The following is a 27,938-nucleotide window of genomic DNA, read 5'->3' on the forward strand; positions in this document are numbered from 1 at the left end:
TAAGTAAAACAAATTAGTAAGTAGACCAATACTTTCTAGAGACAGTAATTATTACATTAATCTAATTAGACTTGAAGATAAAATTTGTAGTTAGTAATTAAGAACCATTTTAGAGAAACTTACCCAACTGTTATAATATCAGAGGTGAAACTGGAATAACAGTATTTTATTAAACCTGATTTAATTTTCATGGATAGGTGCAATCCTGCAGGCATCAAAAGAACATGGCAGCAGCTGAAAATGAAATATAAAAACATACTTCAAGCAGGTAAGCCTTGAGCACATCATAGGAGTAGAGTAGCTACCTGGCTTTACAAACATTTGACATAATAAATGACTAAATGGCATTCAGTGTCTAGCAGTGCAGCAGCATTTTTGACATAGGTCTAAATGTTCATTCTCATTTGACTTCTACTCAGCCAACAGAAAGAAGGCAGAGGCTCGTAAAAAAAGGGGGAGGACCTGCACCACCACCCCTGACAAATGCAGAAGAGATGGCCCTGAGCCTAAATGCTGGAAGGCTAATGGCTGAGGGAATTCCTGGAGGGACTTCATCATCACTGCAGAAGATTTAAGTGCCTTCATAAAATGTAAGAGGTCTACCTACAGTGTTATTTTTTTGTATATAGACTAAATGTGATATTTCCATTTATATTACTTTGGGTTGGGTTTTTTGTTGGTCCCAACAGATTCGGATGATAATATCTGCCTCTTGGAGCCTCCTGCCCCAACAGTACCCCATTCAGTTGTCAGCGGCCTACTCCATACACCATCAATTATGACAAATAGTATTATAAAGTGTACTCTATGAAATGCTCATCTTCACAGGATGATGGGGATGAAGAAACTGTTTCTGCTGCCACAGACAGGCCTACAGAGGTAATTTTAATATTATATGTCTACACATTCACATTTATATGTGGAGTAGCCTATAGAATCCAAGTTTATATCTATAAATGGTCATTCTTGTCTCTACCCCCCAGAGTGTGGAAGAACAACAGGAGGAAGGTCCATAAACTTGCTCAAATGGACACAGTTCAGTGATTTACAGTAAATGCCACAGTTTCATTCTGATTTTTAGACTATATTCATGATGTAACTCTAATCTAATGTATTTTCAGTTGTCAGTTAAGGAGTTATATAAACTTCTTATTAAAAAGATAGAAAAAAAACAGCAAAGAACTTGTATACTTTGACCGCCAGATCCAAAAGGCAGATCTGGAAATCGACATTCTGAAACTAAAGCCAGAGGTGAGTGTATGGTCACAGATGAATTCTAGGAAGTAGAATCATTAGCTTTTTTTATAGCAAATGAAGAACACCATATAAATTGCTGTGATTTTGTTTATTAATTATTTTATTTTGTGGTTGCATTTGTATGAAATAAAGAACATCATAAATTGCTGTGATTTTGGGTTTATTCATTTTTTTGTGGTGGTGGATATCATGTGTATTAATCTGAGAAGACATTGCGGCATATCATATCCCGGACTACCCTTCCATCCTGGAAATCTGCAGGGTTGATGGGGTCTTCCTCAGGGTCTTGTAATTGTAGGGCAGGGTGTTGCTCCCCTCTAATTATGGCAATATCATGGAGAACAACACATGCCACAATAATGTCGCAGGCCCTTTCAGGGGTTACCCTGAGGTGACGTAGGCACTGGAAACGTGCTTTCAACAGGCCTATGGTCATCTCCACCCGGGCTCTCGTCCTGCAGTGTGCCACATTGAAGCGCTGCTGTGGGCCTGGTTCAGGTTCTGGGTAAGGGGCCATAAGATTTGGTCGGCATGGGTAATCCCTATCTCTCAGCAGAAAGCCATCAATCTCTCCTGTAAGAAAGTTCACATTGCTTTAGAGCTGCATAGAAATTACCACTGTAAGTGTTAAGTGCATAAATTGAAATATGTGTATAGGATATACATTTACTTACCCCTTTCCAGCCTGTTGCTCAGGGTTGACTCCCGATAGATTCTTGAGTCATGAACAGAGCCAGGCCACTTGGCCTCCACATTTGTAATTATATGTGCAGCATCACACATGATCTTGACAGTGCAAAGAATGAGAGATGTTACAGTATTGTGGTGTAGTCTTTGACCATTAGAAACAGTAGGCTGTCAGTGTACCTGCACATTAATACTGTGGATGGATCTCCTGTTCACATAGTCCGCTTTATTTTCAGAAGGTGCAATGATTGGAATATGTGTGCCATCAATGCATCCAACCACATTCGGAAATCCTAAAGGGAATTCTAATTATTAGGTTACTTCCAGGGGTCGCAGCAAGATATTCTTAACTGAATGTAATTTATCAGGTTAGCCTAATTTAAACCGATTTATACACCACTGACCTGTAATCCTGTGAAACTCCTCTTTGATGACTCTCACTGGTTTGGGCCCAGGAAACAATACAAAAATTCTCAGAAAGCGCTTAAGAGCGAGGCACACTTTCCTTACCGCTCTGCAAACAGTAGCCTTACTAATATGTTCAGCATCCCCAATGTTATAAAGAAAACTTCCAGTCGCAAAGAAATGTAAGGCAACGCAAAGAATCTGCTCGGATGTAAGAGCACGGCCGCGATGGTTGATGTTTCTGATGTAAGGATGGATGAGATTACGTATGTATCCTATTGACTGTAAAGAAAAACGGTAACGCTCAAATAAAAACGGATAGGGATATGACAAAAAAAATCCACTCTGGGCCTCAAAATCCTTTCCCAACATAAATGTAACTCCCTACGAAGTAACACAGCCTCTTCATCAACAGGATCATCCATAAAAGGACATGCCATTTCATTCCCTTTGATGCGCTCTGCTTGACTGAAATGTGTGCAATGAATATGTCCTCAAAGAATCAATGAGGTGTTTAAACACCACTTCCTCTTTAGAAAAGGGGAGGAGACCAAAATAAACTCTGGGTTTTCTGAAGAAAACCTGCTCCCGACCAGGTTAGGTTCACAGAGTAAATTGCCATGGAAACTGACTCTGAGTATAAGTTACCTCTCTTTCAGAAACGGGCTTGACTTACTCTGCTTTCTCAGGTTTAACTTACCTCCCTTTCTGAAACAGAAAACCCAGAGTTTCCCCCAATTTCAGGGTTAACATACCCAGAGTTTTCACTTAACCTCCTTTCTGAAACAGGCCCCTAGAGTGTAGCACTGAATCCAAACAGTGGTTCCAGGAGGAGTTAAGAAGCTCACTCGTAGAAGCTGATTCCCTCCCTTGTACGGCTAGATGCGGGGGAGAAGATCCAGAAACAGCCTAGGGTCATACATGAGTAAATAGAGGCAGGCAGAGGTACCGGTGGGGGGATTCCAACAGAGTGTTTCCAGAGTCCAATCCAGGGTACAGATAGCCAGACAGGACGGAATCAGGTAACAGGAAAAGGTCGATGTCCAAAATCCGAGATAAGAGTCCAACAAGGGTGAGGCAAACGGGCAGGAATCTACAAACAACAAACGAGGTCAGCCACAGGAAGGGAGTTTAGGAAAGCTGGAAGGTACTCACACTAGGGTTTTTGAGACTCTGACGCCTGAACTTTTAAGATAGAGTGACACATAGGTGTGGCAGCGCCAGCAATTAGAGCAGTCACAGGTGCAGGCAATCAGTGGATAATTGCCAGAGCAGCACAGGAAGCAGAGAGTGATGTCTCAGACAGCAACAGAGACACAACAAAAGCTGTGAATGTTACAACATGGGATCATACGTGAACTCTTACCCACCTAGTGGATGTTTCATACATCTTTGACTATGATAATTTCTACTATCTGCTTCTTACGATAGATAGATAGATAGATAGATAGATAGATAGATAGATAGATAGATAGATAGATAGATAGATAGATAGATAGATAGATAGATAGATAGATAGATGTGATTAGAGTGTCATGCAAGGCTTTCAGACAATACACATTTTGATTAAAATAAATATGAAATTTGAAGATTTTATGACAATTATCTGTAAAATATATGGAAATACTACAATGAAAAATAAACTACCATAATATAGCAATGTTTTATTATATGCATACAAAACTGTTGGAGAAGTGAATTGTAAGGGATGAAATGCTCATCCATTGGTGCAAGTTCGCAAAGGGAGAACAGGAGAAAGTCTAAAAGTATCTAGCAGTAAAAAAAAAGTTGTCTCCGAGGATTAGAGGCATGTTTCCCCCTACAGAATAATTTTTTTATGTTGTTTTATTGAGAATAGTCTTAGTCAAGTAAATCAACCTCTCTTACTAGGACTTAAATGAAAATCAAATTCTTGCTTTCTGTGTTCAAATATTTCAATAAGTAAACTATTTGAGCTGGCCCCACTTCTGTAGTTGAGCTTTGAATAAAGACTTACCTTACAGTCGCTGTTTCGGATAATCAGAGGTTTTGTGTGTGGTAACTGCTTGTTACTGCTTTTCATGATTGCAGGGTTTGTGTCATATTACTTTTCATCTTTCACATTTTGATACTTGAGCCAATTTCTGAAGTTTGGATTCAGGAGGAGCAGAGTGGCTTTTGTTCAGGGTTTGGAAAAGATGATCAGATCTTTACCCTTGCTAAGTCTTAAGCAGGTCAGGGATTGGGTTTCATGGTCAACATGTTTTTATGACCATGTTGGACAATGCATTTCGTGGTAGGGAATTTGCTTATGTATGGAGTAACAGGGTTGCTTTTAAGGAATTATCTGTTTGCTATATAACCATTTTGGGGTTGGGCTCATCCAGTGCTGCCCCTTGGCCTGTAGGTGTTCATGGACAGGAATTTAAGACATAATTGTGAAGACTTGTATGAGGCTCAGAAACCTCAAGTCCTAGTTTTGCTTTTTGCTGATTCTTTTGGTCTCCTCAGGCTATGAGCATCAGTGTGTGCTGGAATTAATAGCCAAGCAGAAAGGAACTAGGATGAGTCAGCCTGTCTAAATCTGTGTCCGTGGCTCTCAACTGGAAAAAGTTGGGCTACACCCTCTTGCTGGGGGGTCAGTATCTGCCCTAAGCAGATAATTATCTTGGTGTCTTGGTCAGAAATGGTGGAAGGATGGACTGGGAGATGTATTGATTCTGGCTTAATCTGTGGTAATGTGAACTCTGCTTCAGTCTGTTGTGGTGAAGAAAGAGTTGAGCCAAAGAGTGAAGATTTCCATTTATCAACCTGACCACGTTCTAACCCTCATCTATATGTGAGGGTTGGAATCATGGACTACGATCAAAAGAACAAATTTCTGAAAGCGATTGACTGAAAAGAGCTATTTTTTAAGGGGGGCTGCCTGAAGTTTAGTTTTAGAGACAGGGTGCAGAGGTCCCTCTTTCAGGGGGAGCTCCACATTGGGTAGCTTCTCATCCGTATTAAAAACAGTCTGTAGAGGTGGTTTAGACATAACCCTTCAGAGGTATTCAAGGCATGCCCTACTAAGAGGAGCACTCAGATTATATACAGAACAAGCTTGCAGGATTAAACTGTATATCCATTCTGGATTCAATTAAATTCTAGCTGCATAGTGCCAATTCATTAAACATGTCATCTCAAGGCACTTTACAAAGTCAAATTCAATCCAATTATACAGATTGGTCAAAAAGTGTCCTATCTAAGGAAACCCAGTAGACTGCATCAAGTCTTGACAAGCAGCATTCACTTCTCATGAAAGAGCGTAGAGCCACAGGGACAGTCGTCTGCATTGTTCATGGCTTTGCAGCAATCTCTGCTCTGGATCTTCCAGATTTAGCTGGAGAGAGTTAGTGGGGGGGAGGAAGGAAAGGAAGGAAACTGATACCACCAAGCTCCATGATCTTGGAAAAGCGCAAGACAATGGATTAATGGTTCCTAATATTTCCTCACAACAAAAATTTCAATTTCTTTGGGAATATTGTACATGTAAAATATTCATTTCTCACAAAATATTGTCTGCTTCTAATTTGGCAAGACCTTGGGCATAGTGCACAGTACAGTTTATACTCTTTTCCCATGGGGGTACAACAACCATGGATGTTGCACACTATTAATGTCAGCCTCAGAATTAGTTCATTAAATAACCTAATTTGTTCTTTTTTCCCTAATAAATAATTAAATGGTGAGAGCGTACAGGTTCCCAAACATGCTCAGAGAAATGACATGAATAAATAAGCAAAGCTGGTGCACAATTGATAGTTCTATGAAAACAAGTAACAGTTTATTGATCACATGGTATATGATAATGCTTAAGCAGTAAATGAACTGTAACACAGAGAAACACACATCGGATGGAATTAATTAGGCTGCAGTTTGAAGCGCTGCTCAAACTGGCAACCTTTTGGCACAATTAACAGCAGAAAAAGGGCTGACACTGAACACAGCTCTACATTCATCATTACTCATATGCCTGTACATTGTTTTTTCCTACAATCTGCCCCGGAGCGGCTGAAATAGGAGCGGATCTCAGAAATTGGTGGAGGTAATTTCCTGGAATGAATCTTTAATGACGGCAGTCTTCGGGAGGACGGGAGTCGTTTTGGCTGACGCAACGAGCGACTCCAAAGTCTGCAAATGAAATCCACACACAGTGCGAGCGGAGTGTTGAATCAAGCTAAAAATACCGGGGACACCATCGTAAAATGAAATTAAATACATTTGAAATGTCAGAATAAGTTACAATATTCATTTCACTGCTGTGTTTTAACTAGAAAAACATGGGAATGTGCATCGAAGTAATAATGTAAACACTGCCATTATCTATGAGAATAGATATTTAATAGCTTCTAGATTTCACAGTCATTGTAGTGATTCAAAAGTGGTTATGGAAGCTAAATGGTGATGGAGATCACGTTGCTCCAGTTCTGAATTTATGCATGTAGATAATGAGAAGTCTCACTGAGTCACTGATTAGATAGGAAGTAAACTAACAGGACAGAGAAATGATCCCCTAAAGTGATATGGAAATGTAAAGTTATGTGCTGCCTGCAGAAATAAAATATACAGTCACTTGTTTAAATGGCAGAGAAGTTGAATGAGGCAGAAAGGTGCTATGCATACAAATCTCTTTTATCTTTAGTTATCACCTCACTCTCTATTTTTCAACCAGGATAGTTGTCTAACTATGATGCTGATCGGTGTAGAAACGATTGACACTGCGACTGGTTTTAAGGAAAAAACACAGGAGTGGTGAAATTAGCACACTGCTTTTTTTTTCATCGCAACACAAATACTTTTGGTGTCTGTCTGACATCACAGCAGACACTCTCATCCTTATGCCCAACACACACTTGAATGAGTCAGACATATGGGTCAGGTGGGCCTTTCCCTCACCGCTGAGTCATCAGTGACGTAGTCCACAAGAGCTGTTTATAAATGAGAAATGTGATCAGACCTCAGCTCCTCGTTTTTTTCAACATCTGAGTGATTTTTTATCCGGCTTCTCCTGCTGTATCTATTCAAAGGTGACAGGCTGCCACATGTTCAAATCTGGTCTGAAATACTGATGGTACTGGTGCCTTTTCTTGTTTGTTTTTCTATGCCATTTAATTCACTGAGCTTCAGTGCCTTGGAAAAATATTCAAACCTCTTGAACTTTGCCACAATGTCATGTTACAACCCAAATTTTTTTTTGACAGGTTGCATTGATGGACCAAAACAAAAATTGTTTTGTGTGGAATTCTACATTGTGTGGATTTTTAAAATAAATAATTAAACTGTGAAACCCATGACGTGTACCTGAATTCAGACGTTTTTAATCTGATACCCACAATTAAATGCAGGGCAATGAATTAAGAGTTTAAATCAGGGTATGAAGGTGCACATGACGAGCACTGTTCAAACCTTCATGTGAAGACGGAGAGCATGGCGCATCTCCAAACCTAACAAGACAAGGCTGTGCACACAGATTCTTAACTGGATTTAGGTTTGGACTTTGGCTGGAGCATTCTAACACATGAATGTGCTTCAACTTAAATATTCCCATTGTAGCTCTAGCGCTAAATTTGTGATTGATTTCCCTGATGGAACGTGAGCCTTTGCCTCAAACAAATGTTTATCCAGGAATCCCCTTCTACTGTCTCAACCTTCCTACTAACTGGCCAACTTCACTGTCCCTGTTAAACGAAATGCATCTCCACAGCATGACGCTGCCACTACCATGTATCAGTTTGGGATTGGCGAGTGGGGGGATATCCCCCCACTGGTGCCCCCCTGGAGTGTCCCCCCCCCCCCCTCCTGTTCTCTCTGTGCACAAATTAATACACTTGAGTAAACCCATCGGTGAAACTCCGGAAGTTCGCAGACGACACTACTGTTATTGTTTATATCTCTTTATCCAAGCGGCCCGGGTCGCATTTGAAAAAAATCTGATCTGTGTTGTTCATACTGTCATGAAAAGATCAGATAAAGGACGCATATGGGCAAAAAAATCGGAATTGGGTACTTCAGGCTGCAGTGTGAACGTAGCCTTATTCTTATTTGACCAAAACACAGTTTCTTCCACAAGCTTATTCTATCCCTTATAAGAAATACATGAAACTTGTGACAGACTCAGATAAAATTGTATGTAGGTATTTAACAATCTGATGACTTTTGAAGACAGCTGCTCAGACAATATGTGAAAATGTTCAAGAGGTATGATTACTTTTAAAATGCACATTTGCAGGGTTATGTGTTTAATATAGACATAACTTACGTATATGGTTTCAACCCTTTACCTGAAAGAGTAGGACAGGAGTAAGCAAAGAGGCTATTATAAGACTTTAGATGTTCATGTCACCTCTCAGCTCTGTTGAAGTTGTGATCCTAAAGGAAAAAAAATGTGCAATGATTAAAATATTTGTCTTGCTGACTTTACTGCCTGAGTTGCTCTTTCAACCACCCCCTCGAGAGGCCCCCCTTTTGTTATTGTGTACATAGCTCACTCTTCCTCCTCGCCTGCCTGCTTTCTATAAGCCTCATTAAGGAGCTGAATATCCTCATGATACCCTGAGCTCTCCTGCGTCTGCCGTCGGCTGTTCTGCCGGTGGGCTTCCACTGTGTCAGGAATAGTGATATTGATGGTCTCTGCCTCAGTGTGGCCGCCGCTGGGGATGAGCAAGGAGTAGGACGCAGTCTCGCCTAGGTCGCACGAAACAAAGCGGTTCTCCCTGCGAGAGTAGCGCAGTGACGGTGAGCGGGCATGGGTCGAGGACTGGCTGATGTTAGACACAATGGAGACGCTGTCCATGGCCTCCTCATTATCACAGATTTCCAAAACCTCAAGGTGTATTTTGACGTTGGTGTCCCCCACCCCTGCTCCTATTCCCATTCCCAAGCCGATCTCCATTCCAACACAGCTGACGTTGGCTTCTCCGGTGTGGCCTCCAGATCCTGGGTCATCTGCACTGGGTTCATGGCCAACGGACTTTGAACGATACACCTCCACCTTTAAGAAATACATATTACTTACACAAGCTTTTTTACAAACAGTACACCAACACTGTGAATCAGTACCTCTGCCCTCACGTTTCTGAATCTAAAAACGAAAGTTCTACTGAAGCATTAAAGAAACTTAATGTTAGAAAGAAAATTATACCAAGTGTATCCTTTTATTAAATATGTAACTCATGCCTGGAGACAAATGGCTATGCTGCTATATCTATGACTGAATATAGGACAGCTTGGTCTTATAAAACTGTAAATAAACAGCGAGCTTTCCAAACACAGTTTGAGTATCATGCTCTTCACGAGACCTTTATTGTTGCTAACAAGACTGGACGGGGAATCTGATAAAACAATGCAGAGCATTATTTATCACATTTCAGTCCCACGAAACCTATTAATCTTAATAGTACTAGAATAAATGATCACACATCTACCTACCAACTCTTCTTTTAATTAGATGTTTAGTCATTATAAACATTTTCCTGACAGAATAAGAGCCTTTAGAGCACAAGCTTTATTAATGGAAAGTGTGCTTAAATATATTTATCTATAAATATATATTATACTTTATTCTCTATATATTTAAAATATATATATGTAAATTGAGTTGTCTAAAAGCAACATGTAGTTTTATAATTTAAAAAAGACCTTTCAAATAGGACAATGAAATATGGATGTTTGACCACTTTTTTGCAAAATAGCTTATGGTTAGCATAAATTTAGACCATGCAGAACAGAATAGGATGAAATTACCACTCTTACTTTCCCAGAAGATCCACTATGCAGGAAAAGCGAGTGCGCAGGTGAGAAAGTCATAACATTTAAAGTGGAGAATTATTCTCACCCACTAAAAACCCTGTTCAAAACACTTTTTACCCTTAAATTATGATGCACTCGCTCCTTTAAGTGGCTTTTGAGGGCTACACAATATGATCTTGGTAGAAAACTAACTGTAGATGGACTTGCAGAGATTGAGTGCCATGTCATGAATTTACAGCTACATTACTGTAGAGTGGTTTGCTCCTTACAGGTAAATCACAAACTATTTATGTTTCAGCTGCTTCCACTCCACAGCCACCACAAAGTTTGCGGATTAGAAACTTTTCTGTTGCTGGAGTTATAAAAATGAATGGTTGTGGTGGCATTCATCAGAAGCAGATGGGAAAAAAAGACATCTGCCTGAATGTGTATGTGTGGTATTTTTCATTTTTATGTTTCAACCATATCATCAGTCACCACAGAGGTGAATTTCATGTAGATGGGGCTTAATACAGAGTGCTTTCAAGTCTCTGCGTAGGGTGTCCCTGCTCTAAAAGTTAGGTTAGAACTTTGGTTTTGCTTTATTTTAGGTATTTATATTCTGCTTGTTGGTTCCCTGTGTGCTCTATCAGCCATTCCGCCCATTTGCTCAGTTCAACTTCGGTTGCTTGGCTTCCCTCACAGCTGCATCCAGTTTCTAATCAACAACTGGGCGCTTGTTCAAATTCCCACCTTGAATATATTCTAATTATTCTGTGTTTGGTCAGATCATCCGGTTACTTCCACCAGACTGGTTCCTCGTCGTGGTCCTCTTGCGATTTCTTTTTTTGGACTACTCCCTGGGTAGTAGTTTTTGAATTTCCCTCTTTATTCCGTTTAAAATTGTTTATTTTCACCTGACTGTCTCTGGCTTCTTCCCTGCATTTGAGTCCTGCTCTCATTTTATGACAAAAAAAAGAGGAAAAAAAGGTTTGTCATCTTACAAGATTTTGAAGAGGAGATTGAGATGAGACATTACCTTTTTTGCGTTGTTGGGCGATATTTTGAGGCCATCACTGCTGACCTCATAGGTGGAAAGAGAGAGGGTCTTGCCTGTGGGTGCTTGGAGAGATACAGTGCCCTGGAAGGCACATAGAGGTATTGACAGACCACCTGATGACCTCTGCAAAAGTAAACCATAGAAAAAATATATATTTAGAATCACGCCCAGTCTTTAGTTGATAAGATTTCACGGCAGACCTTGTGGAGGTGGTCATACCAAGAAAAGTCCTAAATTTTGGTAACATTTTGGTAAGTTTAAATCAACTACTCTGAATTAGAATCAGGACAAAAAAACTTTATCCTGAAGAGATGGTTAGGAGGGAAAAGAGCAGACATAAAAGAGCAAGAGAAGAAAACACACAAAGGTGAATGGGTAAAACACAGCAGCTTGTGTACACTGGCAGGCCCGCAGCCAGCAACAGTCTGTGCAGCTGCTATAGAGGCAGTAAGACAGAAATGTCAAGATGTATATTAATAAAAAAAAAATTGTTGATCATGTACAACAATAACTAGCATAGATAAAATTAAAGTCCAGCAATCAAAAATGAAAGCAAAAATATTAAAAGTATCAATTAAAATCTGCAGAATGAGCAGCAGATCTGGCAATGACATTGAGATATTGCACATGAGGAATTTTAGCACAAAGATCAAATTTTAAAGTTATTTAAAACCATTAGAGTTAAGTTGGGAACAAGTGTTGCTCTCCTTCTCTGGGTCTTACAGGCTGGACAGCGGAACCTGTGACCAGATGGCAACCGCTCAAATGCTGAAAACAGAGCTTGCGTCAGGGAGCTAGCGTGCTGCTTGTACTCAGTGCTCAGGCTTGACTTATGTGGTTGTGATTTCTAAGTTTGCCTTTGGTAAAAATTGACACCACATGGGAACAGAAGTGCTTTGACAAGCTTACCTTGTTGAGGATTCTCATGACACATGCTGCTTATGTTTTAACTTGATACCATGATTGGCTAAAATCAACTTTTGGTAGGTGGGCACAAGGTGTTGCTTCGCCCAATCAGCTCGTAGAGTTCTGCTGAAGGTCCCTCTTTTCTCTAAACGAGGAGCAGTCCTAGATTAATAATGTGCAGAACGTAGAGTGCTATACATTATCAATCTGGCTTGCCAGGTTGAGTTGTTCTGCCTTCATCCACAATTACATACAGAAGTGATTTTCTTATTTGCCATTTTTATGAACCCTCCTGGTGCATTTTTAAATATAGTTTATTTATTTTATTATTATTTAAGTTTAGCTGTATTGATGCAAATGGAAAAAGTTCTGGCTAGGTTCAGGCCTATTGTTCTACAATTTATTTTTTTAAGAAACTGGGTGTAAAAGTTGGAGACGCACCAATATGAAAATCACTACATACTTCTAGACTGAGATGTCTAAGGTATCTACCAGGTATCTGTTGGATCCACTACTCAAGAGTAGGGGTTACTGCACCGAGTGCTCCGATGACCACGGGCACTACTGTTGTCTTCACCTTCCAGGCTCTTTCTAGTTCTTCCCTGAGCCCTTGGTATGTTCTTTTTTCCTGATGTTTCCATCATTTGGGATGGCCACATCGACCACGATGGCTATCCTCAGCTTCTTATCAATGATCACAATGTCCGGTTGTTTGGCCATTACCATTTTGTCTGTTTGTATCTGGAAGTCCCACAGGATCTTAGCTCTGTCATTGTCCATCACCTTGGAATGTGACTCCCATTTTGACCTGGGGGTCTCCAGTTGGTATTCTGAACAGATGTCTCTGTTCTCTATCTAAGTCTAAGATATGCTCTGTTCTCTATCTAGATAGATATGATAAGTTATCTGGTTCTCTATCTAGATATCTAAGATATGATAAGTTATCTATACGATAGATATATATCTATCTTAGATATATCCATCCATTTTCTGACCCACTTAATCCATTATGGGGACACGGATGCTTATCTCCAGCGTTCACCATCTCCTGAAGCAGGGTACGCCCTGGACAGGTCGCCAGTCTGTCACAGGGCAACACAGAGACAAACAGGACAAACAACCATTCACGCACACACTCACACCTAAGGACAGTTTTTCATGTTTTTGGACTGTGGGAGGAAGCCAGAGTGCCCAGAACCCACGCATGCACCGGGAGAACATGCAGACTCCATGCAGAAATACCCAGGGTTGGATTTGAACCCTGAACCTTCTTGCTGCATGGCAACAGTGCTACCCACTGCGCCATGGTGCAGCTCTCTCTCTCTCTCTCTCTCTCTCTCTCTCTCTCTCTCTCTCTCTCTCTCTCTCTCTCTCTCTCTCTCTCTCTCTCTCTCTCTCTCTCTCTCTCTCTCTATATATATATATATATATATATATATATATATATATATATATATATATATATATATATATATATATATATATATATATATATATATGCAGATCCATCACATGAAATAGGATTAACAGACATTTCAAAATTATGGGTTGGAATGTAACAACATAAGTAAAAAAACAGGCAGAGTTAATAGTTTGCCACAGTGAGCCACAGTAGACTAAATAAACAAAAAATAAAAATGTCTCACCAATACCTCTCCTTTTGCCAATGTAACTCGTCACATTGCTGACAGTAGTGCTAAAACTTCACATTGACAACAAGGTTGATTTTGGCCTTCATTCTTGCTGTTTAATGTGCTTAAAATTATTGTGTAGCAACATGGTGTCAAGTCACTGGAGATTAAATAAATGTGTTGCTCGTCCAAGATATGCACCCACTAACTCCTTATAAACAAAGGGCTGCTGCCAAAATGAGGTGTCAGACCTTCACATATTGAGAAGCCTGGAGCTGTTTTGATCAACTATTTAGCTGCTGTCAGGTTTTTAATCACGTAGTTTACTATTGTGTTTATTGTTGTGTTTTGTTTATGTATGATTAAATGTACCTCTCCTATTGGCTTTATTTTAGCAGAGACTTAGTTTTTAGTACATGAAATGAGTCCCTTCTCAGATAATTTGTTTGAAACAATGCATGATGCATGGCAGGAAACAGGAGATGAAAAAAAATACACTGCATCAGCAGAACGATGGCAAGAGGTCTCATTAAATCTGTGAATTATTAAAAAAAGGGCTGGATGGGGTTATCTGATTGGAGCTGTGATGTTCAACAGAAGATAATATGTACTCAATCTAATGTTTACATAATAATTGTATGACACCCAGGAGCCATCAATATGGAAAGGACAATGCCATAAAATAGAGACCTGCAATGTTGTAGAAAGTTCTGAAAGAAATCTAGATTATGTGACTACAGGATGCTGTTTTAAAGTATTCAATTCAACAAAGGATAGGAATGAGTCCAAGAAAGGATGTGACTGAGGGTGTTTTTTTTTTGTGTTTTCAAGGTTTTAAACAAAATCATTACTATAATTGAAAACATTCAGTAAATCCAAGCAAAGGCATTATAGTATCAGTGTGTCTAATATTTATACAAGTCACTGTATGGAATGCAATAATTTTTGCCAAATATATGACAAGTGTTATGAATTTACATTTTACATACCTATGCACATTTAGCAAGTTTCATGGAAGTAGATGCTCATACAAGAAATAAATGACAATACTTAAAATCCTAAAGACTGATGGATGCACAGATGAGAGAGGACAGAAGAAGAGTCATATATTACGACTGATAGCGTCATTGCAATATTTATCCAATGTAACCCTATCATAAGATTTTCTATTATTGTGCAACCCCATTTTTTCCATGTCTAGATGATTTCTATAAAGAGGGAAAAGGACTTTGAGGACCTAACATTTGAATGCACATTAGATTTGCACATCCCCTCAGGTAAAGGGTTTTATGAGTGCACCTCAAGCGCTGTCTTGTTGGTAACAGAGCATAAAGTCATGGAGAGGGTAAATACGTTTCTAAGCTCTAATTCTAACTCTGCCTTTGGGTGCTGAAGGCCAGAGGTTCTGACGTGTGGGGAAAAGGTGCTGGTCAATGGCATCTAGCCTGCTAACGAGGAAGAAAAACAAACCCAAAAAAGATAGGACTGTGAGCTAATTTGTTCTCTGTTTTAATCAGGATTTGGGCATTAAGAATGGGGATGGAGGCCCACAGCTTAATTTTGTTCTTGCATTATGGTCATGTTGTAAAATTAGCTTTTTTTATCCTTTGTTCTGTTTTTTTATGCATTTAATTAAAACATATGGGCACAGCATTTGAACTTCCACATGTATGGGCACCAATCGATGAATAAGCCCTAAGGAAAAACAATACACAAATTTCTCTGTAAAGAAACTCAGTAGTAGGACACAAACAAACAAAAAGGCACACTGAGACACACACGAGTCAGCAGTGAGCATTTCAAACTTCTACATGATGCAAAGTGAGTGCCAAAGCCAAGCTGCAGATGCATGCTCCATGGATTTCCACCCTCTGGCGATTTTAAAACCAAAACATTTCATACGTATAAGTGGAACACAGAAAGAGAGGAGGAGACTCTGGGATAGAGCGTGCTCTTGAGCGTGTAGTGTGCACATGCATGCGTGTGCATTCCCACATCTGTTTCAGTTCCAGAACCATCCACAAAACGGGCTAATGGTGTTATTTTTCTACAAGTTACGAGTCAATTTCAAAGGGCTGCGCCTGTGGCTGCTCTGCTATTTCAGGAGCAGATCGAGGCTGATCTCCCATGTGTTTCTGTTACCGCCAATGCCAAGGTGCATTAATCATCATGCTTTTACCGTTCTGCCCATGTTTAACTATTTATTTGAGTCTCGCAAACACAAAGAGATAGTTAAGCTTTAGCTTTTATGAGGGCAAAGCATGTCAACAGCAAAGAAAGAAAGGCATTCAAAATGTATCAGAGACAGAGGAAAAGCTGACTACAGGTTTGCTATTTACTTCCAAGGCTCTGTGATATTGTTTTTTTTAATCATGGGGAAGAGCGTGGAGTTGATTGACTTTATGAGCACACGGTTACGTGTCGCAAAACAGAAAAAACTAAACATTGTACAGTAAATACTAAATAGATATCATGATCTGTTCCTGTCTGCTGTCTGTCACACCTTACCACTCTGTCATAATCAAGCTCATGCATTGCACCTGCAAGTCTGCAGTCAAGCTCATACTGCACACCGCAGACAGTAGGAAAAAAGGCCGATTATTGAAAGTTTTTGCGAGGAGATGTCCAGCGTGCCTTTGATGCCTGATTACCACATCAACACCCTGATTTTGTTTCCTGGATTCCCTGCTTTGCTGTCCCCTTGTCCGCGATTGACCAAGCTCCTGATTTCTGGACATCAACCTCACAACCAACAATCCTTGCCTATCACCTTGATTTGTCTACATTCCTCTACTCAGCTGTGTATGATCCAAGCCTGTCTCACAAACTCTGATCTTGCCTCAGCCATCCTGCCTAACACCTCTGTAGAGAGTAAGCCTGCTCTCTTCCCTGCCAGGTTTTCAGCTGGCTCCTGTAGGATCACTGTCACCAGGTCACATTATAATAAACCCCTTAAAATGCAACACTGTGTGTGGTTTGAATTTTGGGCCTCCTGTCTGGTCTGGCATTACAATAGATATACAGTCATATTAAGTAAATTAGAATATCTGTTCCGATTAAGCTTGTTTGTCAGGTCAAAATTACTTTTTGAAAATAACCTTTAAGCATGTATTAGACATACTTTTCATCAACCCCACATTTCTGTAAAAAAATTATCTGATGTAAAATTCAAATGGTAAATCTTATGTCTTTCAATAACTGTAAGTGGAAAATAATCATAGTTAACATAAATAAGGGCTTGAAGACATAAGTCTGTGTAATTCGATAATTTTGTGGGTTGAATTACAGATATAAATGAACAAATAATTAAATGTATTAATTACTACTATACAGATTCTTACACTTAAGCTGAGTGAATGCATAAGTCAAACATGATTCTGTATATTTTTTACCACTTTGTTTCAACAATTCAATAGCATTTTCAGGTTTATATATTACTAACAATGATTTTAAATCTATAAATCTAAATGCCCTCCCTCTGAATTAATTCCCCCTCACTGAGCCATTTTAGTCTCAGAGCGGTAATGAATTCAATTATGTCTTTGAAAGACAGGTGTGGATTTGATAGCATCATGATCCATCACTCCATTTGTGAGAATCTGTTCAGGATTGCTACGGATGAAGATGTGCAAGGGAAACTATGGCTGAGAAGCAGAGAAGAGGGGAGAAAAACATGGTAAACAAGGGAAGATTTAAGCCCACTTGTATCTAAATTGCAGGCACAGCAGATGGTTTTAAATCAAAAATTTAAACAGTCGACATGCAGAGTTGGAAAAAAAAAGAGCGGAAAGAGACATGAACCACCACAAGAATTCATCGAAAAGATTTTTTTTTTTTTACTAGATTAACTGTGGCTTGCAAAATTATTAACGCCATCCATCCACAAACTTGAATGTGCGTAAATTTAAATCATTATAAAGGTGTTTCTGTGAATTATCGAATGCAAAAATATTTGTTATTAGTCTCCTAGGTAAGACACTTCTGATGCTGTCTCTGGTTCAGGAGAGGCTTGACACAAGGAACATGACATCTGTAACCCATGTTTATGGTTCATCTGTCCTTGGTGACTTTTGATGTACTGATTCCTGCCTCAGTTCACTCCTAGTGAAGCTCCACCAACTTGTTGAATGGATTTTGATTGACAAACCTCTCAAGGCTGCAGTTATCCCTGTCGCCAACACACCTGTTTTTATAAATACTTTTACAAGGCACTGTCTATGTCAGTGTTTGAATTCTTAAGCAGTAATCACTTATAAAGCATATCCTCACCATATGCTGTGAGATATACCTGAGGAAAACTCAGTTAATGTTAACCATATGACATAGAGTGACAGATACAAATGACCTGATTTAATGGCTTAGGATCACAAGAGCAAACCAACTCCAGAGAGCGCTGTACCTGTCTGGGTGTTCTCTCTGATTTACTTCTGCACCATTCCCAATCTGTTAGCTCAATTTTCCGGCACTCCTCATGTGAGAGTCTCCTCTCTGGCCCATCGAAAACCGATGACGAGTCGTTGAGAGACTGATCCTTTTCTAGGAGATGAGAAGGCAGAGTGGGGATGCAGTGGAATTCCTCATCGTCCCTGTGGTTCTCATGGGGAAGTACAGGATGATCAGCCAGTGCCCCCCCTACACTGGCTGTGGCCTCTAAAAATAGACCAGCATGAGTGGAGCTGTCCGTTGGTAGTGGGGTGCTGAAATCAAAACTGGGACCGAGTCTTGAGAGCCCACCAGGTTCCAGCACATCAAGGCGTGTACTTGGGAAGTCACAGTTAAAAAGGCTGTGATAAGTGGGTTTCTCTATAGGAGGGCTGCTTAGAGACTTGGTGGCATGTGACAGCTTATAGACTCCATAGCCTTGCTGCAAAGAAAGGTTGAACTCAAGTCTTCTTTTCATCCCTATGATGAAGACAAAACATATATAAATAAACAACCAGACCACAAAATGAGAAGCTAAACATTTTTCTTTAAAACCTACAGTGAATCACTGTTTAAAGTCATACTGTGCATGAAAGCTATTTGCGAGGAGATGTCCAGGCCAGTGACTCTGTATTGGCCAATTAGATTACTTCTTCTACCTGAAGGCTCCTGTGTTGGATCCCGCTTGCAGTTAATGAAGCAACCACACGGCATATGGATCCAGCGCTCCGACAGCACAAACAGGGGAGTGACCGCAGGTGCAAGCAGAGTAAGAAAGAAGCTCAGAGTCTCCAGAGAAGAGCTGCGTGCGTTTGCAGCATGCCGTATGAGGACCAAAGTCTGTGAAAGCAAGAGGGAAGATTAAATTAATTCACCCAGAAGTGAGGTATTCAAAATGCATGAGGACGTGGCTGGTAAGGAGACATATGAATGAGAAAAGAATGACACACAACCTTCATCAACTAAAGGCTTTTTATCTTTTCATTTTATTGTCTTTTCTATTTAAAAACATTCCCTGGCCAGAAAAGAGTCACACATCAATATTTTGTAAATCCCTTTCAGCTTTTATAACAGCTTATATTCTCCAAGGCATTGTTTTTGAAAAGCCTATGCAATGTGTAAATTAATATTGCACAAGGGCATTGGATTTGATTTTGGATTTGTACAACCCTCTCTAGGTCATGCCAATAATTCTCAAATATTTTTTTACATAATGACTTTTAATACTTCTTATCAACAACTTTGTCAAATATTGTATGGTATGGTTGACATGTACACTCTGTATTGGCCATTTCATGCGAGAAAATGATCTTTCATGCTCCATTAACATTTTGTCTTTTAAGATGACCTTGCTATTAAGGAAGACACATGCAAGGGCATTGGATTTGATTTTGGATTTGTACAACCCTCTCTAGGTCATGCCAATAATTCTCAAATATTTTTTTACATAATGACTTTTAATACTTCTTATCAACAACTTTGTCAAATATTGTATGGTATGGTTGACATGTACACTCTGTATTGGCCATTTCATGCGAGAAAATGATCTTTCATGCTCCATTAACATTTTGTCTTTTAAGATGACCTTGCTATTAAGGAAGACACATGCAATATTGCTGAACCTGAAAATTATATTTTGAATTGACCTTAGATCATGACTTCTCCTATGGGCTAATGCAGTAAAGTTGGCATGGTGAGTTTTCACTTTATAACTTACTGCATTTCTGAAAATAATGCTCCTGTCATGTTTCCTGTAAAGTTGGAGCCATCGATAGTGAGAAGTACATATAGTTATTTTTTTCCAATACTAGTGAGCCAAATTCATTATGTTCTCTAGATTTTAGTGTTACACATTGAAGCCTTTTTGATTAATCTGACTGATACTAGGTAAATAGACATTTTGCCCCATGGATTTTTTTCTTCCTTATTGTGTGTGCCTTGTGTTCCAATAGCACATCAGATCCAATATTGAAATAATTTCACACTGTAGCATTCATTATATTATCTTGCACAAATAAATGTCATGGCATTTCAAACGCAACCTACAGACCTTCAGTTTCCCTATATACTGAACATATTTGCCACTGCTGTGGAATTTAAGTAACTGCTACTCAAATGTCACAGCAACAATTTAATATCCATCCATTTTCTATCCCTTGTGGGAGTCGCGAGGGGTGCTGGTGGCTATCTCCAGCTGTCAATGGGCGAGAGGTGGAGTAAACCCTGGACAGGTCGCCAGTCTATTGCAGAACAATGCAATATAGCAAACCGTATTCTCATGCTATCCTATGCAGATGCACTGTCTGCACTAATGAAAATTCATCCACTTTGGCATGCTGAATGCTTTAAGTGGCTCCAACAGCATGGCAGTATGACTTTTTTTCTGATTAAATTGGGTAATGCAGTTGTAATCACTTGGATGCCCTATCAGGGAGTGTATAGTGTATAGATCAGGGGTCCTCAATTCCAGCCCTCGGGGTCTAGTGTCCTGGAACTTTTAGATGTGTCCCTGGTCCAACACACCTGAATCAAATAATCAGCTCATTAACAGGACTCTGGAGAACTTGGCTCCATCTGAATACCCTTAATAATAGCTTCTAGCTCCTGTTCCTAGACCTTCCACGGGGTCAACAGTAAGAACTCTATCGTGATTCTCTCCCTTTTATCTCCTCTTTATTTCACCTTTTGTCCCTTTTTTCTTTTCTTGTTTTTCTTTTCCTCTTCTACTTTCTCATTGTGGTGTCCATATCACATTAAATACTCCCTGCATGAATTATAATAAAACTATTTGCATGTATAAATCAAGCAGAGCACTATGGCAGAAGCCCGTACTGCTCCACTTGTGAAAGTAAAATCTGTTGGGCTCTTTTTGGCATTAAGACAATAATTCTTTTTGCCACAATGCCAGACAGGACACTGTAAAAAAATAAATAAAAAAAAGAATGAAGGAAAGGAGCTTTGGACTGCTGTGCCGAATTCAAACAGCCTCTAACTTGGACATCATTACGTGATGGAAATGCACGTGGATGATGTTAGTCAAAGTTGGGCCTACAGCCTTCCAAAAATGAATTACAAAGTGTGCAATCTCTTCTCTGGACATTTTTATTGATTTCCGTGAGGGGGCTGTGCTTATACATCATGTAACGCAAATGACTGTGGGATACCTAAGGCTTCTTAGCACTGGTAAGGGACGTTGCAGGGTTCCTAGACAAAACTAGCGGGAGGGAGCACACAGGGTACTTTTCTTACCTCCTTCTTTACTGACTGCACTATTCGGACAGCACTTATCATAAGAGTATTCCGATTGAGCCCTTGACTGCATACTGAGGAGGTAAATCTCACAGAACAAGCAAGGAGGGCATTAATTGAGGAGGTAGCAAAGGTAACCCTCGAAGAGGTGCAGAAGCCCAGAGCAGAGACTGGAGGATCTGCACATAGGACCACAATAAGCTGTACCCACCACAGAGCTGGGCTTTATAGAATAGTGACAAGAAAAAACCCATTACTTAAGAGTTACAAGTAAGAGGGCACACTTTGAGTTTGCATAAAGGCATGTGGGTGACTCCCCAAAGATATGGAGGAAGGTGCTCTTGTCAGACTAAAATTTTACTTTTTGGCCACCATGGAATATGTGTAAATCTGGAGCAGACCCAACACATCCCCGTAGCTTCCAACATGAAGGAGCAGGAGAAAAACATCCTAGTAGCAAGCTCATAGAGGCTTATACAACATGACTCACAGCTGTAATTGCCACAAAAGGTGGCTCTACAAAGATCTCATTTTTTTTTTTTTTTCAGGGGTTGGTGGTTAAACCGTTAAGCACATTGAAGTTTTCCATTATTTTGTCCTATTTGTTTTTCCAAAATTATACGCATGTTCTGTAAATGAAATGATGCAAACTCTCAAACAATCCATTTTGAATCCAGGTTGTGAGGCAACAAATTATGATAATTGCCAAGGGGGTGAATACTTTTGCAAGGCATTACATGCAGGTTTTTTTTTTTATTACTTTGACCATTCATAGCAAAAGTATAATATTGACAGATACATTAAGACAAGTATGATAAAAATGTTTGTACATGACAACCTATTAAAATACTTAAATGATTCTTTGTAAACATCATTTTGGCCTAGCCACAAGTAAAGCATTCCACTTGGGGGTGATGTAAAACTGAATGTAAGACTTACATGGTGGGATGCAGTAGTTAAAGGAACTATACCTGATTCTGCACAAATTCAAAATGTGACTGACAACAGTTTAGTTTGAACTGTAAGCCCCACCTCCGACGTTTTTTTTCTAAATGAGAAACCCTCGATATGCACACGACCAAACACGTGCTTCGAGCTTGTGCACAATCTTTGTAAGGAAACAAGGCTTCATTGAGGGTCTTTCCTTTGGTTTCTTTGACATAAATGGCCACGTCTTGGGTAAATATTATTTTCTTATGTGAATGGTCAACACTCACATGCATGACATGTTGTTGTTTTCACATACCGGGTCATGCACGCACTCGAGGAGCTGCTGCTAAGCAATGGCTCCACGCCTCATTGTGCCATTGGCAGAGAAAGTCGTACCGGGTTGTCCGCAGTTCGTTGCCTTTTCCTACTAAAAAAATCCAGGGCACGCACATTCGCAGAATCACCTAGCCTATTGTTATCATCAAATAACAGCTTTTAACTCATAATACATTGCGTAAAAAGCACTTTTCTTATCTGGACAAAACTTAATTCGTCCTATGTAAATAAATGGCAGATTCTTGTGTAAAACATTTATGGATAAAATAAACCCTGATTAGATGATCAAAAAGGTTAAATAGTTAAATAATATATGTGAAATTGCCCTTAAATAGTGAGCAAAATTATCTACATTAAATGTTTAGGAGCCATTTATGTCAATTGGGAAAAAGTATTTTGGAAAGTGAAAGGTATAAATAACAAACAGTAAACACAAACAAACAACAACATGCTACTAAGATAACTATAAAACCTTAAATGAAGTGAAATATTACATTAGTTAATTTAAATAATATAGGAATTTCACATTTTTCTGAAATCTGCTAATTCAACTTCTAACACACGCTGAGAATTTAGGATTCTTGGAGGGCCCCCTCCAGCCTGGATGATTTGAAGCTATAGTTTGTAATCCTGTTCAGAAATACTTTTGTTATACTGGGTAATATTGTCCTTGGTAGGTACACTTGGTCTGGCATTCTGTTAGCTGTGACATCATCCAGGGGAGGCAGATCATTCGCTATTACCATATAACATAGAAAGGATTCCTTGATCAATGTGTGCTTCTGTGCTTTTTGTGTCTCTGGTGTGTCCTTTGGGGACTATGAAGTTCAAGTGAACTGGAAATAAAAAGATCTGGTCAAATTCTCATTAAGACAGAGGGACACTCCTGACAGATCAGGTATGGAGTTGTGTTAAAGTTTAAAGCAAGATTAAGAAGTAAAGGTTAAAAATCAATACAGCATGCCTTGAAAATCTCATGTTACACTCTTCAATCTCTCGTCTAAAAAAAGAAAAGACTACTGTATAACTGAAAACCCACTATGGGTGTCCACTTTAAAAAACAGTGCAAGGGGAGAATTAATCTATGAAGCAGCAAAGAGGCCCATGGTTACTCTGGAGTAGTTGCAGAGAGGCACAGCTCAGGTGAGAGAATCTGTTAGCAGGACATTCGTCATACACTCCTCGAATCTAGCCATTACATAAGACTGGCAAAATCATTGACAAAGTCCTATATGATGGTCCATCTGTATTTTGCAGCAAACCATGTGGCAAACAAGCAAAACATGTGACTTGTCAATCAGTTTCAATTTTAGATATAGGCAAGATATATGTGTATATAGATATGGACTTTTTAAGATAGACTTTTTAACTGGCCATCAGTAATAGATATATATTCTCTGAGGGGCCCAAGCAACGGCTTGGTTGGCTTTCCCTTGTTTTGGTTATTTGCACGCCACACTTTTTGGATTTTTCTTTGATAACAATTTTGTAATAATACGTTCGCTTCATAATCATACCTTTTTGTTGGATTGAAACAATATCCAAAGAAAATGCACCGAAGTTTGTGGTTATTTATGTAACAAAATGTGCAAAAAACAGTTCAAGGGTTCTTTTGGAAAGCAGTGTAGTTCTTTTTTTTTTTTTTTTTTTCCTGCTGCTTACCATCATCGGCATCCATAATATGACTCGGAGGACCGCCAGAATCATGGAGAAGCGCTTCTGCGCGAACACAACAGGTGTGTCTCCGACCGATGCCCCGCTCCTCGGTCCGCCGGCAGACACCGGGGAAAGACCGCTGTCTTCCTTCTGCCTGACCCCTGTCCCGCACGAACTCGGGCTCATCTCGTTGTACGCTCCGAAACTTCTGTCCAGGCTGTCCCGGGAGAAGGACGGCAGCTCACAAAGAGGAGCAGAGCCGCTCAGCCCCCTCGCCATGTCCAGATAGCTCGGGTAGAGTAACGTCCTCTGGGGCTCTCTGGAGCACAGCAGCTGATACGTGAGGGGAATGAAGAAACCCAAGAAGCCGCAAAAGCACAAGAGATACAGTGAGAAGAGGAGCACCGTGTAAAAGCTGTCGCTCTCCGGGAAACATCCGAGAGAGGCCGGCGTGAAGCTGCCCCATCCGCACAAAGGCAGCATGCTGACGGTCAGGCTCACCGCCCACACGCCACCGATAGCCCACATGACTGTCAGCGGCCGACGGACGGACTGGAGCACCCCGAACCTCTTGGTGACATAAAAAGTGTAGGCTGCTATGAGGCACGCCTTCATGTTGCTGGAAACCCCCTGGAACACGTAGAGAAGTCCGGACAGAGTGCACAGGCTGCCCGACCCCTCACCCCGCCGGGTCTCCCATTGCAGGAGCATGAAAAGGGAGAGGGGCACCACGCTCAGCAGGTCGTCCACCGACATGGAAGCCACTATGACACACAGCGAGGTTTTCCTCCTCATCCGGAGGAGCGACAGGAGCGAGTACACGCCTCCAACTAAGGTGGCGGCGGCGATCGTAACGCACAAGCCGAAAAGCAGGAGCTGGATCCGTCTCTCCATCCCGGAGGGGTCCGCCGTGTCAGAGCTGGCCGTGGAGAGATGGCTCTGGTTGGGCGCAGGGGTGGTTTCGTGCGTCGTTGGCATTTTGGTTGATTCAGCTGTGACTCTTACAAAAATAGTCAGATCAGCTTGTAAAGTTTAAGTAGCTGCAACACATGCACCTGGTTTAAAATGTATTAGTAAAAATCACAGTGGTGGCGGTGGGAGGAAGCTTAGAAAGCGCACCATCCCTGGGATCCATCTGGGAACGCGCGCCTACCCAAACCTTTCCCCGTCCTCTGGATGTGGAGTTCTGCTGGTTGCCGTGTAGGCTGGCTGGAAGGCAGGCACTTGTGTTCACCGCTCACACCGCGTCATCGGAGCATCTCTGGTCTCCATCAGCCGATTTACGCGCTGTCGTCATCACCGTTCCCTATCACGGGGTTGAGCCTATAACGCAGCCCTGCCACCGGCGCGGAGCCGGTGCATTGGACAGCTGTTTCATTTATGCCTCCTGGCAGGAGTCCTTTCTCGGGTCAGTACAACACTGACACGGCAAGCTGGCTGGGAGGCATTTTGCTGCATCTGCATACTAATGAAAGAGAAATATAGGCGAATTTGTGTCTGCACATGAACAGACAGGCTTGGTTTTCTGTTCAAGGAGACAGCAACATTTTTTTGCTGCTCTCATTTGAAAGACCAACACAAGATATGACAGAATGGTGAAGGGAAAGAGAAATGGCAAACAGTTTTCGAAGGCTTTGCACAAATGACAATTGTTCGAAAGGTGTGAGGGGTTGTTTGTGTCCGGCCCTTTGAGCCAATGCTTTGTGGAACTACATATCTGTTATTACAGTAGAGAATCGTTTCTCTCCCTACTTTGCGCATCTAGTCAAAAAAGCTTTGGTCCATTCTTCATTGCAAAATAGCGCAAACTAATTCAGATTAAATGGAAGGTATCTCTCTCTCTCTCTCTCTCTCTCTCTCTCTCTCTCTCTCTCTCTCTCTCTCTCTCTCTATATATATATATATATATATATATATATATATATATATATATATATATATATATATATATACAGTCTTCTCCATACTCGTTGACACACATGATAAAGTGTAAATAAATCTCCCATCACCACTGATCAGCTTTTCTGTCTCTGCTGAAGAAAAGCATCCCCACGGTATGATGTCCAGTGTCACTTTAATAATTAAGCCAAGAAGTTCAGTTCTATTGACATCTAAACACAGCACATTCTGCTCTGTCTTTTGTCTTCTACGTGGTTTGTGGTAAACGGCAAACAAAGCTTCTTATAGGTTTTCTTTTAGGAATGGCTTTCTTTTTGCCACCCTTTAATAAGATTGAATCTTGTAGAGTGCGCTAATAGTTGTCCTGTTGACAGAGTCTCCCACATAAACTGTGAATGTCTTCAGCACATCCAAAGTTGCTGTGTGCCTCTTGGCAGAATCTCTAATTAATGCTCTCCTTGCATTAATTAGATGGTACAGTGCTTCTTGGGATGTTTAAAGCTTGGGATGATGTTTTATCACCTAACCCTGCTTTAAATTTCACCTCAGCTTAATCTCTGACCCGTCTGCTGTTTTCCTTGATTTGTGCGCTGCTGTTATTGTCTCTAAAAAGTCTCTGAGACCTTCAAACAACAGCTTAATTTCTACTGAGATTAAATTACACACAAGTTAACTCTGTTTGGTAATTATGTGTCTTCTGCGGGCAATTGTTTTACACTGGACCTAGGTTGGAGGGGGCAAAATAAAAATCCACACCACACTTTCAGATGTATTTTTATTTATTTATTTGTACTAAATTAATTAAAAACCATGTAGTCTATCCTTTTCTTTCCAGTTAATAGTTTTGTGTGGTACGGCTGTAGTGCTCTTAAATGTGTGTGAATGGTTAGATCGCATAAGTAATATGGTTCTCTAATTTAATTGAAATCTGTAATCTTTTATCTCTGCAAATTTAAATAGGAAGCCAACAGAGCTTTCCAGACTGAAGTTGTGTGTTCATGCTCTTTAGTACCAGTTAAAAGATGTGCTGCTGCATTCAGTATAGTTTGTTTATGCTGCAGGGATGCCTGATCGAGACCAACATGCAAAGCATTGCAGTAGTAGTGAAAGGAACTATGATTTAGATGGGATTTAAAGAGTACATTGTGACCATGTGGAGATGGATGTTCTCTGACAAAGAGGTCAGCCTTGTGGGAATGTATTTACCCCCGTTTGTATTTACTGTCACAGTGGAAAATTCACTCACAAAGCAAGATGACAAAAGTACACAATAATGAAATTAAAAGAGAAAATTAACCTTGCTTCACCCACTCTAATGGAAGCTGTCCTACAGAAGTTCATCATAATCTTGTTTGTCACAGAGACATAGCAGTTCAAGTAGTTATTAATAAGCCTGATGTTTTATTTTTGTAGCTGTAGGTTAAAGAGGGACATCAGTGATAGATTCAGCCAACCAAAGAAAGCCCCCTGTGAAAAAGCTTGACTGTGAGAGAGCTTGGGCGAGTGTCTTTCTGTGTGCGTGAATCCTTGTCTCATCCTTCCCTGTGGTGTTCAAGGATTTTCAGGCTGAAGGACTCCTCACTTTGCCCAAACAGTTCATGGGTGTTCATTCATCGTCTCTGAGGTCAAAAAACACCGAGGCTTAGTGTGCTCTGTTTATTATTGCATGGAGATTTTTGCAGATGTGCCCTTTAAGCAGGACACATACAGATTATTTTATTTATTTTACAAACCCCTGTGTTATTGTATTA

At 40.3% G+C, this 27,938-nt stretch overlaps 1 protein-coding gene across 1 annotated transcript; it reads right to left on the reverse strand.

Annotated features, from left to right (window-relative positions):
- Positions 1-6,132: 6,132 nt before the first annotated feature.
- Positions 6,133-26,095, reverse strand: LOC105932582 (probable G-protein coupled receptor 149). Its single transcript, XM_012871804.3, has 5 exons — positions 24,295-26,095; positions 18,777-18,957; positions 18,095-18,597; positions 11,138-11,281; positions 6,133-9,361 (listed from the first exon to the last, which is right to left on the reverse strand). Exons 1-5 carry the CDS (start codon positions 25,264-25,266, stop codon positions 8,855-8,857), a joined length of 2,307 nt encoding a protein of 768 aa, XP_012727258.1. The 5' UTR covers positions 25,267-26,095; the 3' UTR covers positions 6,133-8,854.
- Positions 26,096-27,938: the final 1,843 nt, after the last annotated feature.

Source organism: Fundulus heteroclitus, chromosome 18 (assembly GCF_011125445.2).
Source record: "Fundulus heteroclitus isolate FHET01 chromosome 18, MU-UCD_Fhet_4.1, whole genome shotgun sequence".
Taxonomy (NCBI): domain Eukaryota; kingdom Metazoa; phylum Chordata; class Actinopteri; order Cyprinodontiformes; family Fundulidae; genus Fundulus; species Fundulus heteroclitus.